The sequence below is a fragment of the Plecotus auritus genome, assembly GCF_963455305.1.
Source record: "Plecotus auritus genome assembly, chromosome: 5".
Classification (NCBI taxonomy): Eukaryota; Metazoa; Chordata; class Mammalia; order Chiroptera; family Vespertilionidae; genus Plecotus; species Plecotus auritus.
This window is the reverse complement of record NC_137776.1, coordinates 111,204,072-111,220,425: the sequence shown is the minus strand read 5'-3', so window position 1 is coordinate 111,220,425 and position 16,354 is coordinate 111,204,072. Positions and strand designations below refer to the sequence as shown.

The 16,354-nt window shown below is 49.7% G+C and overlaps 1 protein-coding gene across 1 annotated transcript; it reads left to right on the top strand.

The window, feature by feature from the left end:
• Positions 1-7,372: 7,372 nt before the first annotated feature.
• CDK20 (cyclin dependent kinase 20) lies at positions 7,373-15,149 on the top strand. The gene is made up of 8 exons (XM_080668764.1): positions 7,373-7,706; positions 8,081-8,194; positions 10,577-10,765; positions 11,022-11,143; positions 11,317-11,379; positions 12,158-12,281; positions 12,693-12,848; positions 14,181-15,149. The coding sequence occupies exons 1-8, from the start codon at positions 7,569-7,571 to the stop codon at positions 14,376-14,378; spliced, it is 1,104 nt and encodes a 367-aa protein (XP_080524890.1). The 5' UTR covers positions 7,373-7,568; the 3' UTR covers positions 14,379-15,149.
• Positions 15,150-16,354: the final 1,205 nt, after the last annotated feature.

Here is a 16,354-nt window from a genome sequence, read left to right as displayed (position 1 = left end):
TCTCCCTCTGTGACTTGCTTTCTAAAAGGCTAAATAAACTTCTTCTGATAGAGTTCTTGTCTGTGAATTCTTTCTTTGCCAAACTCAAGAACCGAGGTCTAACACCACAGCTAACATTTTCAAGTGTCTATTGGCCATCTGTATGTTGCCTTTGGAGAAATGTCTCTTCATGTCATCTATCCATTTTTTTTAAAAAAATCAGATTGTTTACTTTTTTGTTACTGAGTTGTATGAGTTCCTTATATATTTTGGACATCAACCCTTTATTGGATATACATTTGCAAATATATTCTCCCATTCAGTAGATTGTCTTTCTTGGGCTTCATTAAACTAAAAAGCTTCTGTACAGCAAAGGAAACCATTAACAACCTCATTTTAGTGACATCAAATGATCCCTTTAAAGATAGAGTTCTGTTTTCTTTTGGCTGTATAAATTTGTAAATTAAATGTTACCTCATGAAAACAAAGAAAGAAAAAGAAATTATTTCCATCAAAGTATGTGCTGAACTGAAAGATTTAAATATCAAAAGCCTTGACAAGATAAAGGGGTTGAAGAGTAGAGTGGGAACTATTCATGAAAGCTGCTGAGAAGACAAACTTAAAATGCCAATATTATGCCTTCCTGATAGTCTCAAGTTATGCCATTTTGGCACAAAAGCCCATGATACAAAAACTAGATTTAATTCTTTTAAAAAAATATATATTTTATTGATTTTTTTACCGAGAGGAGGGGAGAGGGATAGAGAGTTAGAAACATTGATGAGAGAGAAACATCAATCAGCTGCCTCCTGCACACCTCCTACTGGAGATGTGCCTGCAACCAAGGTACATGCCCTTGACTGGAATCAAACCTGAGACCTTTCAGTCTGAAGGCCGAGGCTCTATCCACTGAGCCAAACCAGTTAGGGCTAGATTTAATTCTTGTCTTAATTGCCTTTTCAACCTCTCTCAGAAACATAATCTTAATCAACCTGTCTGGAATGTTCTAGTCAACACCAAGGAGATAATCTGTCACATGGTCCCTCTACATCCCCATTTTAATTTTGTTTTATTGCTTTCATTATGAAAATTGCAGAGGAAAATATACAATACAAATGAAGTCAAAAGCCAACAATAATCCCACACAGGTTTAAAAAATGATATAAAATTAGAATAAAACATCACTCCCTTTCCCACAGTCCCCAATACCTGTTCCTTCAATTGTAAACCCAGGGGTAACCATTTATATTTTTCTTCCAAAATTTATATTATCTGTTACAGAGTTTATCAGTAAGAAAAATAACTCAGGATCTTCAGTAGGGAAACCAAGATGGTGGCATAGGTAAGCACCTAAACTGCTGCCACGCACAACAATTTCAAAACTACAACTAAAAGACAGAACGGACATCATCCAGAACCACAGGAAGGCTGGCTGAGTGGAAATTCTACAACTAGAAGGAAAGAGAAAAGCTCAGGGAGAATAAGAGGAGCAGCAAAGGGCTGAGGTACGGAGACACGCGCGCAGAGAGGAAGGGCGGCTGAGTGCCTGGCTGACTTTCTCTGGCGGGAGGGGCAAGGAAGCCCCCGACTGCACTGAACCCCAGTTCCAACTGCACTGAACCCCAGTTCCGGGCGAGCCCCTGGGGACCCACGCTCTTAAAGGGGGAATCTGGACTGTCAAGCGGAAACACAGGGGAGCCTCGGAAAGTAGAGGTCTGGAGGCCCACGCACAAGGGCAGAGCTGACGGGAAGCCGAGACTGTCTGCTCCGCCCTGAGACTCTGCCCCATCCAAGCTGATCACAGAGGCTTTTGCAATTTTGCAAGTCTAATCCTATAAGGCTGTCTCCAGCACCGAACTTCTCCCAGCATAGACACAGCTGATTCTCACAGCCAACTGGCCTGGAGGTCAATTCCTCCCAGTGATACCAACAACAATCAAGACTTAACTGCAACAAGGCTGTACACACAGTCCACAAAGGGGTGCACCAAGAGTATCCACCTCAGGTTAACTGGGGAGGCCAACCCACTGGGCCATATAGGAAACCTAGCACACAGAGCTACCCTACCAACTCAGGGAAGCAACCAAAATGCAGAGGCAAAGAAACAGATCCAAACAAAAGAAATGGAGGAAAACAAACGACTGGATATAGAATCCAAAACCACGGTTATAAGGCTTTTCAAGAATATCCTAGAAAAGGCCGATAAATTTAGCGAGACCCTCGAAGATATGAAAAAGGACCAACTAGAAATTAAACATACACTCAAACGGAAAAGCAAAAAGAAAAAAGCATCCAAAAAGTTGAAGATAGTGTAAGAAGCCTCTGGGACAACTTCAAGCGTACCAACATCAGAATTATGGGGGTGCCAGAAGGAGAGAGCAAGATACTGAAAACCTATTTGAAGAAATAATGACAGAAAACTTACCCCACCTGGTGAAAGAAATAGACTTACAAGTCCAGGAAGCCCACAGAACCCCAAACAAAAGGAATCCAAAGAGGACCACACCAAGACACATCATAATTAAAATGCCAAGAGCAAAAGACAAAGAGAAAATATTAAAAGCAGCAAGAGAAAAACAGTTAGTTACCTACAAGGGAGCACCCATACGATTGTCAGCTGATTTCTCAACAGAAACTATGCAGGCCAGATGGGAGTGGCAAGAAATTTTCCAAGTGATGAATAGCAAGAACCTACAACCAAGATTACTCTACCCAGCAAAGCTATCATTCAGAATTGAAGGGCAGATAAAGAGCTTTACAGATAAGAAAAAGCTAAAGGAGTTCAACACCACCAAACCAGTATTATATGAAATGCTAAAAGGTATTCTTTAAGAAGGGGAAGAAGAAGAAAAAGGTAAAGATAAAATTTATGAACAACAAATACATATCTATCAACAAGTGAATCTAAAAATCAAGTGAATTAAAAATATGAGGAACAGAATAAACTGGTGAATATAATAGAATCAGGGGCATAGAAAGGGAGTGGACTGATAATTCTCAGGGGGAAAGGAGTATGGGGGGTGTAGGAAGAGACTGGACAAAAATCGTACACCTATGGATGAGGACAGTGTTGGGGAGGTAAGGGCAGTGGGTGGGGTGGGAACCGGGTGGAGGGGAGCTATGGGGGGACAAAGGAGAAACAATTGTAATAATCTGAACAATAAAGATTTATTAAATTAAAAAAAAGAAAAATAACTCAGTATGATGACATTTTCCTAAGTAATATAAACATACATGAATGAAGAAGGGGCTCTGTAATAAATCTGACAAGCTCAGTGACTGAAAATAACCTACAGGGTATTCTGATCATGAATTTCTAACTGGGCATGTCATGGTGAGTAATCATGCAGGCTTTAAGCAAGCTGTATTCATTGTCTTGTGCATCTAGTGTAACACACCTTTAGAATGTTAGTAGCAATCTTCTTTTGCAGACCCCTTCCAGACAGTAACCAGCCTCAATGGAGCAAATAATCTTGTTAACTATCTATAATCCAGTTACAGGATTTCCAGCCTGGCTTTCTCCTGCCTTCATGCCATCTTCTTCAGTTCTCTCCTTAATTCCAAATGTATGAAAAGAACCACAAAACTGTAATCGCTGGCACATTTGAGATCTTGCTTCCTGGCATGTCATCAGTTTTGCTCAAATAAACACTTAGAAAAATTGGTTTTGCCCTGGTCATTATGGCGTAGTTGGTTGGAATGTCAGCTCACACACAGAAAGTTGTGGGTTCAATTCCCCATCAGGCACATACCTATGTTGTATGTTTGGTCCCTGGTTGGGATATGTACAAGAGGCAAGCAATTGATGTGACTCTTTCACATTGGATATTTCTCTCTCTGTGTCTTTCTCTCTCCCTTCCTTTCTCTAAAATGGGGTCTCTATGCCTGGCCGGCATGGCTCAGTGGTTGAGCATCGATCTATGAACTAGGAGGTCATAGTTCAATTCCTGGTCAGGGCACATGTCCAGGTTTTGGGCTCAATCTACAGTGTGGGGCATGCAGGAGGCAGCCGATCAATGATTCTTTCTCATCATTGATGTTTCTATCTCTCTCTCCCTCTCCGAAATCAATAAAAATATATTAAAATAAACAAATAAAATAAAATGGGGTCCCTAGTGGTTTTCATTGCCTTCAAATGTCATCAGAAGTTTGCTTCTGTCTCAACATTGCCATCAAATCTGTTAAGAAAAACAAAATTCAATTGAGTAAAATTGAACATCTAATTGGCTTTATTAAATAACTAGAGGCCCAGTACATGAATTCGTGCACAGGTGGGGTCCCTTGGGGTGGCCTACAGAGATCGGGCCCCAGCTCGCGCCCCCAGCCTTGCAGTCCTGCAGCCCTACCTGGCACCCTGCTTTGGCCTGGCGCCGCCCCCTCACCTGTTCCACCATCCCACCTGCAGGGCGATCGATCGGGGCCAGGCCCCCCCACCCCCTGCCACTGTAGGATCACTGTCTTCAGGGTGATCGGCCCCTCACTCGGTCCCCCATCAGGGCCGGCAGCACCTCCACTGCCGCTCCATGTTCCACACTGCCTCCTGGTGGTCAGCGCATGATATAGAGAGTGCTCAAACTCCCAGTCAGGGTCGAACTCCTGGTCGAAAGGCCGCCCAAGGGGACAATTTGCATATTAGCCTTTTATTATATAGTATTATCTCTTCTTTCTTGTATTTCTACACTTAAGATATTATAAAAATGTATGGATGCTAAATCTATTAGACTGCAACATGTGTTTTCTCTCTTGGACATCATTTCCAGCGAAGATGCACATATAATGGCTGCAAAAATTCAGTTGTATGAGTTTACTCTGTTTTAGTTCACCCTGCCTCCACTAAAGGGTGTATACATTTTCTTTTCAATATTTTGGAGCTACACCCCATCCAAGCCACTGAACTTGAAAGTTGTCTGAGAAAGTGAATATACATAAAAATTGTAGGGTTCCACAGAACTCCCTATGATTAGAAGAGACCTACCAGTTCTGGAGAGAACTCACTGTTGAGTACTGGTCAGGATGTTTCACACATTATTCCACTGAATTCTCCCAGCATCTTTGTTAGATGGAAAGCATTCATTGATATAGGTGATAAGGTATAAAGGGAATCCCTTGCCATCCTATATAATAAAGATGTAATATGCAAATTGTTGTTACACCATGAAGCATAATGACCGACCATGTAACAATGGGATCGAGGATCAGCAGGAGGGTGGGGCATCGAGCTACAAGCGGGCGGCAGAGAGCTACAGGTGGGGGCAGGGCAGCAAGCTATGAGGGAGGGGGAGGGGGAGGGGGCAGGGGGAGCTACAGGAGGGCGGGGCAGCAGGCAGAGAGCTATTGGAGGGCGGCAGCGAGCTACTGGCAAGCTACTGGCGCACAGATTCATGTGCAGGGCTACTAGTATTCATTTAATAAGAGGAGGAGAGGGAGGAAAGCGATATAAAGTAAGTGAAAATAAAGTCCAGAGATGAGTTGTCTATTGACAATACTGCTGAAGGACAAGAAGGTATTGGATGAGTCTTAGGCTCCTGAACTGATCATGTCACTGGGACCCAATCACGTCAGTGGAGCCAGAGAGGAACAGATAAGCAAAGAAATTTCTGACTACATGTAGCTGGAGGCTGAGTGAAAGAAGGCAGAGGCCTAATGCTGAAGTATTTTTATGTTGACTCCTCTGCCATGACTTCTGTCCAGGGATTCAGATTTGCACCAGGGCATGAGGTTTGCTATTCACTCACATTCCTTCACGTTCACACAGACCACCTCTGTCAGAAAGAACCCCTGGACACTGGCTGTGCTGGCTAAAGAAAGGAGCCTACCTACTGAACACCTGTCCCCAGTTGTTAGCTGACACCTAAGTTAATTGAGCAGAGATTTCAGAGACCACACATTAAAAAAAACACAGACATTGCACAATCAGATCGGGAAATACACTAAACAAACAAGCAAACAACAAATCCTGAAGATGGAAGATAATCTGATTTCTAGAGTTGGCCAAAAATATATTTGGTTTCTTATCTGGCCTCTACTAACATCAAACGGGGTGAATATCTTTGTGTGAACATAAAGACCTTCTTCTGAAATTATTAAAAGAGTGGAATTTCTGAAGAATTAGTAAATTATACGGCTCAAAACTCAAAGAATACAAAAAGGCCCAGTGAAAAGTCTGCCTCCCACCCTGTCCCCAAAGCTTCTAGTCCTACCAGGTAACTACAATCATAAAAACTTGGTATCTTTACAAATATCTTGGAAGGTATGAACACACATTTATTTTTTATATATGCTTTTTTATTTTTATATATTTTTATTGATTTCAGAGAGGAAGGGAGAGGGAGAGAGAGATAGAAACACCAATGATGAGAGAGAATCATTGATTGGCTGCCTCCTGCATGCTCCCCACTGCAGCCCCGGGCATATGCCTTGACCAGAATTGAACCTGGGACCCTTTATTCCACAGGCTGATTCTCTATCCACTGAGCCAAACTGGCTAGGGCTATATATGCTTTTATTTATATTCTTTTCTCCTTTTCTTTGACACAGCTAGTGGCATGCTATGCTGTTTTGCACCTTGCCTTTTTACCTTAATATAGTTTAGAAATCTTCCCATTACTGTACCTTAAAAGTTTCCTCATTTTTAAAGTTGCTTAATATTACATTTGATAGGTGTATCACAATTTAGTCAGTCTCTTATTGATGCACATTTGTGATGTTTCCAATATTTTGCTATTCAGGCAATGCTTCATTTAATAATTTTGCACACGTCATTTCACATATGTGATATATATCTATTGGGGGAATTTCTAGAAGTGGGCTTACACTCCCACCAGCAATGTAGGACTGCTTCTGTTTTCCCATAGCCTGGCCAGGCTGTTAGATCTGGAATCTTTGGCCATCAGATAGGTGAAAAGTTATACATTATTTTACATTTATCTTGTGTGTGAGATTGAGCATCTTTTTAGAAGTTTAAGAGCTACTTCTGTTGTGTGTGTGTTTTTGTCAACATCCTTTGATGACACGCATTTCTTAAAATCATTCAAGTTGCAAATTCCTTCAAATGTTTTCTCATGAGAAGCCCCTTAGTCATAGATTTTCTGAGTCACAGTTGGCACTTTTTTTTCTTTTTTTGGAGTTTGCACTTTTCAAAAGTTATCTCTATATGTTGCCATTTGACCTTCCAGAAGGGAGGCCTCATTGAGGGTCCCTCTACCACTCAGCCCTGGTCCCTCTCCCTTCTCCGTCATTGCTGGGAGTCTCCTAACCCTCGCGGCCCCGCCCTATCGGCCCCGAGGCCCCGCCCTATCGGCCCCGAGGCCCCGCCCTTCAGGCCCCGCGGCCCCGCCCTTCAGCCCGAGGCCCCGCCCTTCAGGCCCCGCCGCCCCGCCCTCCGGCGTGCCTTGCGTGTCTCCTGACGTGTCTCCCAGCGGCGCGGGTTGGGGTCTGTTGTGTTTCTTCCTCCGCGCTCGGGTGCTGGCGTAGTCCGCTCTGGGGTGACTGCCACCAAATGAAGCGCCCTGCGGCGTGGTGGCAGGGGCCTCGGGGAAAGCACAGAGGAGGCCCGCGCGCCGTCCCCAGCTGCACTTGGCCGCCGGCCCATGACGCTTGGAGGCCGCCCAGTCGCTAGGCAGCCCGGTCCGGGCACAGGAGGAAGGCGGACGATGGACCAGTACTGCATTCTGGGCCGCATCGGGGAGGGCGCACACGGCATTGTGTTCAAGGCCAAGCACATAGAGGTGAGCTGGGCCCGCGGGGGCCCATTCATTTCTCTCTGTGAGGTGTACCTGTTTTCCGAACCGAGGCTTGGGCCATTGCGCCGGCCTGCCTGTCTCTCTCCTCTCGCCGTGTGTGCTCATCACTTTAACCCCTTTAAGGGGTGGGGGTGGAGGCGTCCAGACTGTGGCTAGCTGCATCCCACAAGTGTCCCCTAGGAGCGTGCTGTGGATGCTTCTGAACTGTTTGATTTCCCTCCAAGACGGGATGGGGGCACTTTCCATGCTCACTAGGGCCTCAGGCCTCTGCGTCCCACCCAGAGGGCGCGTTTCTCATCCCCTCGCCAACCTTTCCCAGGGGGAACGGGGTGGCAGTGTCTGCATTCCGTCCTGCACAGACTGGAGAGATCGTTGCCCTCAAGAAGGTGGCCCTGCGGCGGCTGGAGGATGGCATCCCCAACCAGGCCCTGCGGGAGATCAAGGCCCTGCAGGAGATCGAGGACAATCAGTATGTGAGTGAGGCTGGGGTCCGGGGCACCTCCTCCCACCCTCCTCTACTCACTCCCACTCTGGGGGACCTACACCCACTCTACTGGCTCATATGCTCCCCCCCCCCCCCCCCCCCCCCGCGCTCACTTACTTCCTTTCTTGTCCACGTATTCACTCTTACTTACCAAGTTACTTCATTCCTCACTCATTCACTTTCTTGTTCATCCACTTATTTCTTTCTGTACTCCCATCCATTCACTAACTTATGCCTTATTTCTCAAAACTGTTTAGTGATTTCTAGTAGTAATGATAATTGCCACCTATTGAACTCCTGTTATGTTCTGCAGGCTGGGTTAACTGCTTGACCTCCATTGTCCTTCTGAGTTTTCTGGCTACTCTGCCAGGGAGGTTCCAGGATCTACCTCTCTCAGACCAGGGGAGCAGGGCCAGCCACCAGCATATGGGTGCTCAGTTTGTCTGTGGAGGCTTTGGACCAGGTCTGATTGAGGAGTCTGGATGTTTTAACTTTGGGGCCTTTTGTAGGCCCTACCCGGTGCTGGGCACTGGCAACACGGGAAAAACTGGCCCTCACCGAGCTCTTGAGAAGTTAGGTGTGGTAAGGGAGATGGACAGAAGCTACAGGGCCCAGCTGGTGTGGTTTGTGCTGTGACAGGACTGGGAGTGTCTGTGGGCACATAAAGAGGGACATCTTATATTCCAGCCTCATTCTCTTTGGCTCTCTCTCTTGTCCATGTCAGGAGTAGAGAATGTGCTCAACTTCCTGGGGAGTGACAAGGATGGGTCGGCCTTGGATAAGCGATACTCTGATTTGTTCCTTAATCTCTGAAGCTATTCGTGATATATTGGGTGACAAAGGCATGCTTTAAAACTATTTGTCATCCCGGGTTTGTATGAAAACATTATGTGTGTATGTGAATGTGTGTCTGTATGCCGTATCTATTGTAAAGTCTGGGGGAATATACTCTAAGGTTGATTATAGTAGGTAGGATTTTCCTTTTGTTGTTTTTAAAAAAGTAATTTTGGCCTTAGCCGGTTTGGCTCAGAGCGTCAGCCTGCAGAGTGAAAGGTCCCAGGTTCCATTCCAGTCAAGGGTACATGCCTGGGTTGTGGGCTCGATCCCCAGTAGGGGCCTTGCAGGAGGCAGCCGATCAATGATCCTCTCTCATCGTTGATGTTTCTCTCTCTCTCTCTCTCTCCCTTTTTCTCTGATATTAATAAAAATATATTTAAAAAATTATTTTAAAAAGTAATTTTGTGTATTATCTGAATGTATGTGTGTGTTTCACTCTGTACTAGTAAAATGACTATGTACTCACCTCAAAATCAGAAAAATAGCAGTAAGGCCACTCTCGTTTTTTGAGGAGAGTAACAGGGCTTGCTGACAGTACCTGTGTGGCCATCAGGAGGCTGGTGACGAGGCCCTGCATCCTGTGATCAGCAGGCCTGAGGTTCTATCTTTAAAACACTCCAGATTTCACCCTGGCCCAGGCCACTGTCACCTTTCACCAGAACAACTACAACAGCCTTCCCACTGCTGCCCCTGCCCCACAGTCAGAAACATGTAGATGAAGTTGTCCGTTCCCAGTGGCTTGTCTTCACACTGAAAGCAGTCACCATCTGCGCCCACCCCCCTCCAGCCTCTCTTTTCATTTATTCAACATAGCTTCCTAAGTGTCACTCCTGTGACAAGCACCATTTAGGCTTTGGGGCAGAAGAGAGCAGAGAGCCTTCCCCATGTACATGTCCCTTCCTCCAGCCTCCTCTCTGTTCTTGCCTCAGCGTTTTGTGTTTGCTGTCTGCTGCCCAGAGCTCCTGTCTAGCACCCTGTGTAATCAACCCCACCCCATTCTTTCTCTTCTGTCCTCATTAGAACCATTTGTCAGTAGTCTGTTCCCCTGTGCTGTAAGCTTCTTAAGGTCCCCTTTTCTTGCTCATTCCTGTGCAGCCCAACTCCTGTGACCTGTGGGCCCTTGGTACATATGACGTGTCTCCAGCTGTCACAGTTCTGGGGAGTAGTGATCGCCTTTGCTTGGTGCTGGGATTTAATGGCCCTAGAGGAAACCAGAGGAGGCTTGAATTCCTGTGTGTGTGTGTGTGTGTGTGTGTGTGTTGATTTTCCAGTTTGTGGGCTGGGTGGGGGAACCAGATGTTGCCCTAAGTGGCCTTACATCTCCTTTTCCCTGAGTGTGAGTGGAGTGTTAGAGTGGGGGCCTGTTTTCTCTCAGGAGACAGGAACAACAAGAGGGCACCCAGCTCCTTGGTCCCAGTCAGATCTTACGTCACCTCCTCTGTCTGCCCTGTCCTCTGCTGTGGCAAGGACTGGGGGTTCCACAGGGAGTCTGAGCCATATGAGTCTGGGGGCTGACAGGATGCCCTGCCTGCAGGTGGTGCAGCTGAAGGCTGTATTCCCGCATGGGGCAGGCTTTGTGCTGGCCTTCGAGTTCATGCTGTCAGATCTGGCTGAGGTGGTGCGCCACACCCAGAGGCCGCTTGCCCAGGCACAGGTCAAGAGTTACCTGCAGATGCTGCTTAAAGGTGTCTCCTTCTGCCATGCCAACAACATCGTGCATCGGGTCAGTCCCAGCATGGGCTGGGGTGGGGCCTGAGGGCCGGTTGGATTGGGGCTGGACCAGGCCTTGGAGAAGACAAGGCCAGAGAGGGGGAGTGGGGGGTGGGGCCTGTGGGTAAGCAGAGTGCTCTCTGCTTACCCACAGGCCTGTATGGTCCTGCAGGGGGTGGGGACTTGGGCTGACCCAGGTGCTCAGCCTGCCAAGCCCCAAGGTCCTCCTGGGGCACTAGAAGAACTGATGCTTCCTTTGGTGCTCTCAGGACCTGAAACCAGCCAACCTGCTCATTAGCGCCTCAGGCCAGCTCAAGATAGCGGACTTTGGCCTGGCCCGGGTCTTTTCCCCAGATGGCAGCCGCCTCTATACGCACCAGGTGGCCACCAGGTAGGGAGGGCTGGTTCCCAGGCAGCACCTAGCAATGCTCCCCCTGGGAAAAGATGCTTCTGGGCCTCTCTAGACATTGCTCATGAGGCTGGTATGGGGACCAGGGTGACCTTCTGGGGCAGCCTTCCGTCAGACTGGTGACTTGGCTGTGACCACTTACCCTTCTCTTGCAGGTGGTACCGAGCCCCCGAGCTCCTGTATGGTGCCCGCCAGTATGACCAGGGGGTCGACCTGTGGTGAGACTATGGGCTAGGCAAGGGGGAATGTTGGTCGAGGAGTCACATTTTCCTCCTGGGCATTGGGATCTCTAAGCTGCTTAGGGGTATTTTCCTGCTGTGAGCTCTAGGTTGCCTTGGGCTATCTTCCCCAGTTAGGGTATCTCTGAGGAGTTTGGGATCAGTGTTCCTCTCCAGGACATTTTGGAGCTGGATGGGGATTGGGTGGGATCAGAGTGGTTGTCCCAGTGGGAAGTTTCCTGAGGTGTGGCGCATCTAGCTATTGTGCAGGGGACTAGAGCCCAGAATGCAACGGCCCTGAGCGATCCCAAGGCCTGGGTCCTTGGGTAGTAAGGCTCTGAGACTTTGCTTGAGACAGAATGGTGTATACATGCCTAAGAGTTTGAGATTTGGTGGCTATGTGGAGGTCTGCCGCAGAATGTGAGGAGGTGGCTGTGTGTCCCAGAGTGGGGAGCTCTGGGAAGTTGCAGAACTGTTGAGTGGTTATTGTGTGTTGTAGATTTGAGGTGGAGAGATGCTTGGAGAGGGGGCTATGCTCTGTGTTCTAGGCAGGAGCTCTTTGATTGTTTGGGGCTCCGTCTTGGCTGTGAGCCCTCTAGGCTACTTTGTGCATGCGTCGAGAGGTAGGTGCTGGTGTGAGGAGACGTGTGTCCATGGTGGGGAGTGATGGAGCTGGTATGAGTAGGCCTGTGTTTATGGTGTGAGACAGTGGAGCTGGTGTGGGGAGACCGGTGCCCTTGGTGTGAGTCTGTGAGCTGTTTGGCTTCTGTATCTGCAGGGCCGTGGGCTGCATACTGGGGGAGCTGTTGAACGGGTCCCCGCTTTTCCCAGGGGAGAACGACATCGAACAGCTTTGCTGTGTACTTCGCATCTTGGGCACCCCTAGCCCTCAAATCTGGCCGGTTTGCAGGGGCCCTCAGTGGGGAAGCGAGGCGGGAGGTGCCCTTCATTCCCCCTAGTAACTGGTGACTCCCCTCTCCTGTACTTTCTCTCTTTTGGCCCCATGCCGCCCTAAAATCCCAGACCACTGTCCTGGCCCAGCTTGGGAGAACCCCCTCCCTGCTGTCCCATCCTGCCTGCCCCTAGTACCTGCAATTCTCTCCAAGTTGGGGGTGGAGCAGGTTCTGGAAAGGGTGGAGGCACGAGGGACGGAAGGACTGAGGACTGAGTGAGTGAGTGTGTGCGATGGGGTGAGAGTGGGACACATGGATGGGGCAGCAGCCAGTAGCCTGAGCAGGTGGGCGACAGCGAGCGAGAACTGACAGAGGGAGCTGGTGGGCAGTGCTGGCCCTGAGGTGCCCCATTCTCCTCAGGAGATCACGGAGCTGCCCGACTACAACAAGATCTCCTTTGAGGAGCAGGCGCCTGTGCCCCTAGGAGAGGTGCTGCCAGACGCCTCTCCCCAGGCCTTGGACCTGCTGGGGCAGTTCCTCCTCTACCCTCCACACCAGCGCATTGCAGCCTCTCAGGTAGGGTGACCCATGGCCCTGACCCTCCTCACTCATGCTCATGTGACTCAGGAGGTCAAGGTCCCTTAGAACGTGTAATGGGGGCTCGGAGCCACCGAGCCTCTCTTGAGCAGACCCCGGAGGGGCTGTGGGCAGGACAGGGTGGCCCATTGGAAGGGCATGCCCACCTCACAGAGACAGCACCTCCGGTTACTGGTGACTCACTTACTCATGCCTTCATTCCTTCAGCAAGTATTTACTCAGCATTGGCATATTCCAGACAATGTCCTGGGACTTGGTCCAGAGCGAACAAGTGGTCATGGCCCCATCCCTGTGGGGTCTCTGCCTTGTGGTGAGGCAGGGCACCCAGGCACTGGGAGTCAGGCTTCCTAGAGGATAGGTTAAGGCACAGGAGTTGTTTCCTCATGAGAGATGATGAGGCCCGGAGAGGAGGACCGAGCAGGACGGGTTGTTGCAAGGAGGCAGGGAAGGAAGGGGGGACCATGGGCCAACGGCATCAGGTTCTCTGTGGCTTGTACCACTCCCCTCCCCACCCTTGGCACTAGCAGTGTGTGTTCATGCATGCGCCTGGTGAGTACCATGTCCACAGTGTCTTCAGAGCATCCTGAGACCAACTTAGCACTTCTCAGCCCCAGTCTAAACCCTTCCCCATTGTTCCCAGAATCTCCTCCTGCCCATTCAGTGTCTCCTCCCACCTGGCAGAGGGTGTGACCTTGTCCAGACAGGCCAGCACACCCTCTGCAGGGCCCTCCTGTTGTAGCTCCCTCAGAGGAGAGCCCAGGTCCTAGTGGCACACAGGAATCACAGGCTTGGGGCTGTTATCTCTGTGACTGCCTGTGACTGGCCCCCAAGGCCCACCCAGGGCCTTCCAACGTCCATGACTTCCATGTGGACTGGCCCCTCGAGGAGTTGCTGTTGAACCCAGCCCCACTCTGCCACCAGGGCTCCCTCCATGTCCTAGGGTCTGTGCACTTCTATCCCTGGGATTCACTTACTCATCTCTCTTGTCTTTGTTCAAGTGCCACCTCCCAGGGGCCTCCTCTCACCACTGCAGGCCTGCACCTCTTCAGCACTAGTCATTTGACACACTGACTATCTTACTTCTCTGTGTTGTTTATTGTCCCCCACTCCCGGCACGTGGAGGTCTGTGCACTGCTGCACCCCTAGCCTCTGGAGCCATGTTCAGTCAGCACTCAGAAGTGAGTCAGATGAGCAAGTGAAGGAATGAGCCCTGCAGGGCAGCACTTGTCTCCCCTGGCTCAGGGAAATGAGCTGAGGCTGGGACAGAGAAGGGATTGGTTTCTATATGCTGTTCCTTCTTGTCACCCCCAGGCCCTCCTGCACCAATACTTCTTTACAGCTCCCCTGCCTGCCCACCCTTCGGAGCTGCCAATTCCCCAGCGCCCAGGGGGACTGGCCCCCAAGGCCCACCCAGGGCCTTCCAACGTCCATGACTTCCATGTGGACCGGCCCCTCGAGGAGTTGCTGTTGAACCCAGAACTGATTCGGCCCTTCATCCCGGAGAGTTGAGATGCTGGACCAGGCCCCACCGGCCTGTGTTCCAGAGCCTCTTGTTCTTCTGCTCCAGTCTGACTCAACTCATGGCCACACTACGACCACACTGGGCTCACTCCTTACCTGGTCCTGTCCCAGCCAGGCAATGAGGATGTCCAGCCCCAGCAGAGACGGAGGCCCAAGGCTGTGTGCTGCTGACATACCATCAGAAAGGGGCAGTGCGCCCACTACCACACTGGCCATGGTGCTGCTGCTCCAGGCACGGTCTTTCTGGCCAGGGCAGCTCCTGGTAGAGCCTTCTGTGAGCACAGAGTAAGATGTCCTCAATTCAGAAACCCAAGTGGGAAGGGAGGTTTGGTTTGCTTTTGTTCTCAAGGATGTTAAACACTACTTCATTTTTGAGATTTATTATAAAAAACACCAAGGAGTTCTGCCTGGTATCTGCCTTTCTTCCATTCCTATCAAGGGAAGTGGCCGAGGTGGCATCATCTCCTGGTCTTCGCTTCTCTGTGGTCGCTGGGAAAGTGACCCCATTCATGGCTACTCTAATCTTGGGGTATTCTTAGGGGCTTTATATGATGGAGCTTCCATTTGGAGGTGACATGGCAGAAGTCCAGGCCCAAATATGGTTCAGGTTGTGAACCAAACACCTTAAATCTGGATTACAGACATCACCTTTGGAGAAGGGTGAGCCAGAATCAGTTGTGCCTTCTTCTTCCTTAGAGAAGAAGGAGGCAGGCATTCCTGAAATTCACTTGTTAATTTAATAAATCACAATACAATTCCATCTGGCTCTTGTTTTTCTTATTTAATAATTTGATAAGACAGTTGTAAAATATATATGGAAATATAAGTGTTGAAAGGAAGCAGAAATGAGAAGAAGAATAATGAAAGGGATTACCTATTAGATACCAAGACTTATCATAGGGCTGTAATAATTGAGACAGTGGTGTTGGTTCAAGGATAGATAAAAACAGGCAGATTAGAGAAATTTATTCTTAGTAATCTTTTATTCTTAAAACTAGAGGCCCGGTGCATGAAAATCCATGCACTGGGGGGTTGTGGGGGGAGGTCCCTCAGCCTAGCCTGCCCCTCTCACAGTCCAGGAGCCCTCAGGGGATGTCCTACTGATGCTTAGGCCCGCTCCCCGCAGTCTGGCCTCCCTCTGCAGTCTGGCCTCCCTCTGAGGGAGGCAACCAGGTTGATCAGGGGAAGGCACCGCTCCCATCACCCCGTTGCCGCTGCCGCTGCCAGCCACTGCAGCTGCCTGCCCTCGGCCCTAGCAGCTGCTGCAGCTTTTTTAGGAAGGACGTCTGGAAGGATGTTATGCTGTCTGTTCTAATTAGCATATTATGCTTTTATTATAGACTAGAGGCCCAGTGCACGAAATTCGTGCACAGGGAGAGGGGTCCCCTCAGCCCGGTCTGCACCCTCTCTAATCCGGGACCCCTCAGGGCATGTCTGACTGCTGGTTTAGGCCCGATCCCCAGGATTGGGCCTAAACCAGCAGTCGGAAATCCCTCTCACAATCCAGGACCACTGGCTCCTAACCACTTGCCTGCCTGCTTGCCTGATCGCTCCTAACTGCCCCTCGTGCCAGCCTGATCACTGCTAACTACCCCTCTTGTCAGCCTGGTCGCCCCAAACTGCCCCCCCTGCCAGCCTGGTTGCCCCTCACTGCCCTCCCTGCCGGCCTGGTTGTCCCCAGTGGCCCCCCTGCTGGCCTGGTTGCCCCCAACTGCCCCCCCTGCCGGCCTAGTCACCCCACGCAGCCTGCTGTTCAGTCATTTGGTTGTCCCTCACTAAACCTCCTGCCAGCCTGGTCGCCCCACGCAGTCTGCTGTTCAGTCATTTGGTCATCCCTCAGTAACCCCCCTGCTGGCCTGGTCGCCCCCAACTGCCCCCCCACTGGCCTGGTTGCTCCCAACTGCCCCCCCTGCTGACCTGGTCACCCCTCACTGCCCCCCTCTGCTGGCCTGATCAACCCCTGC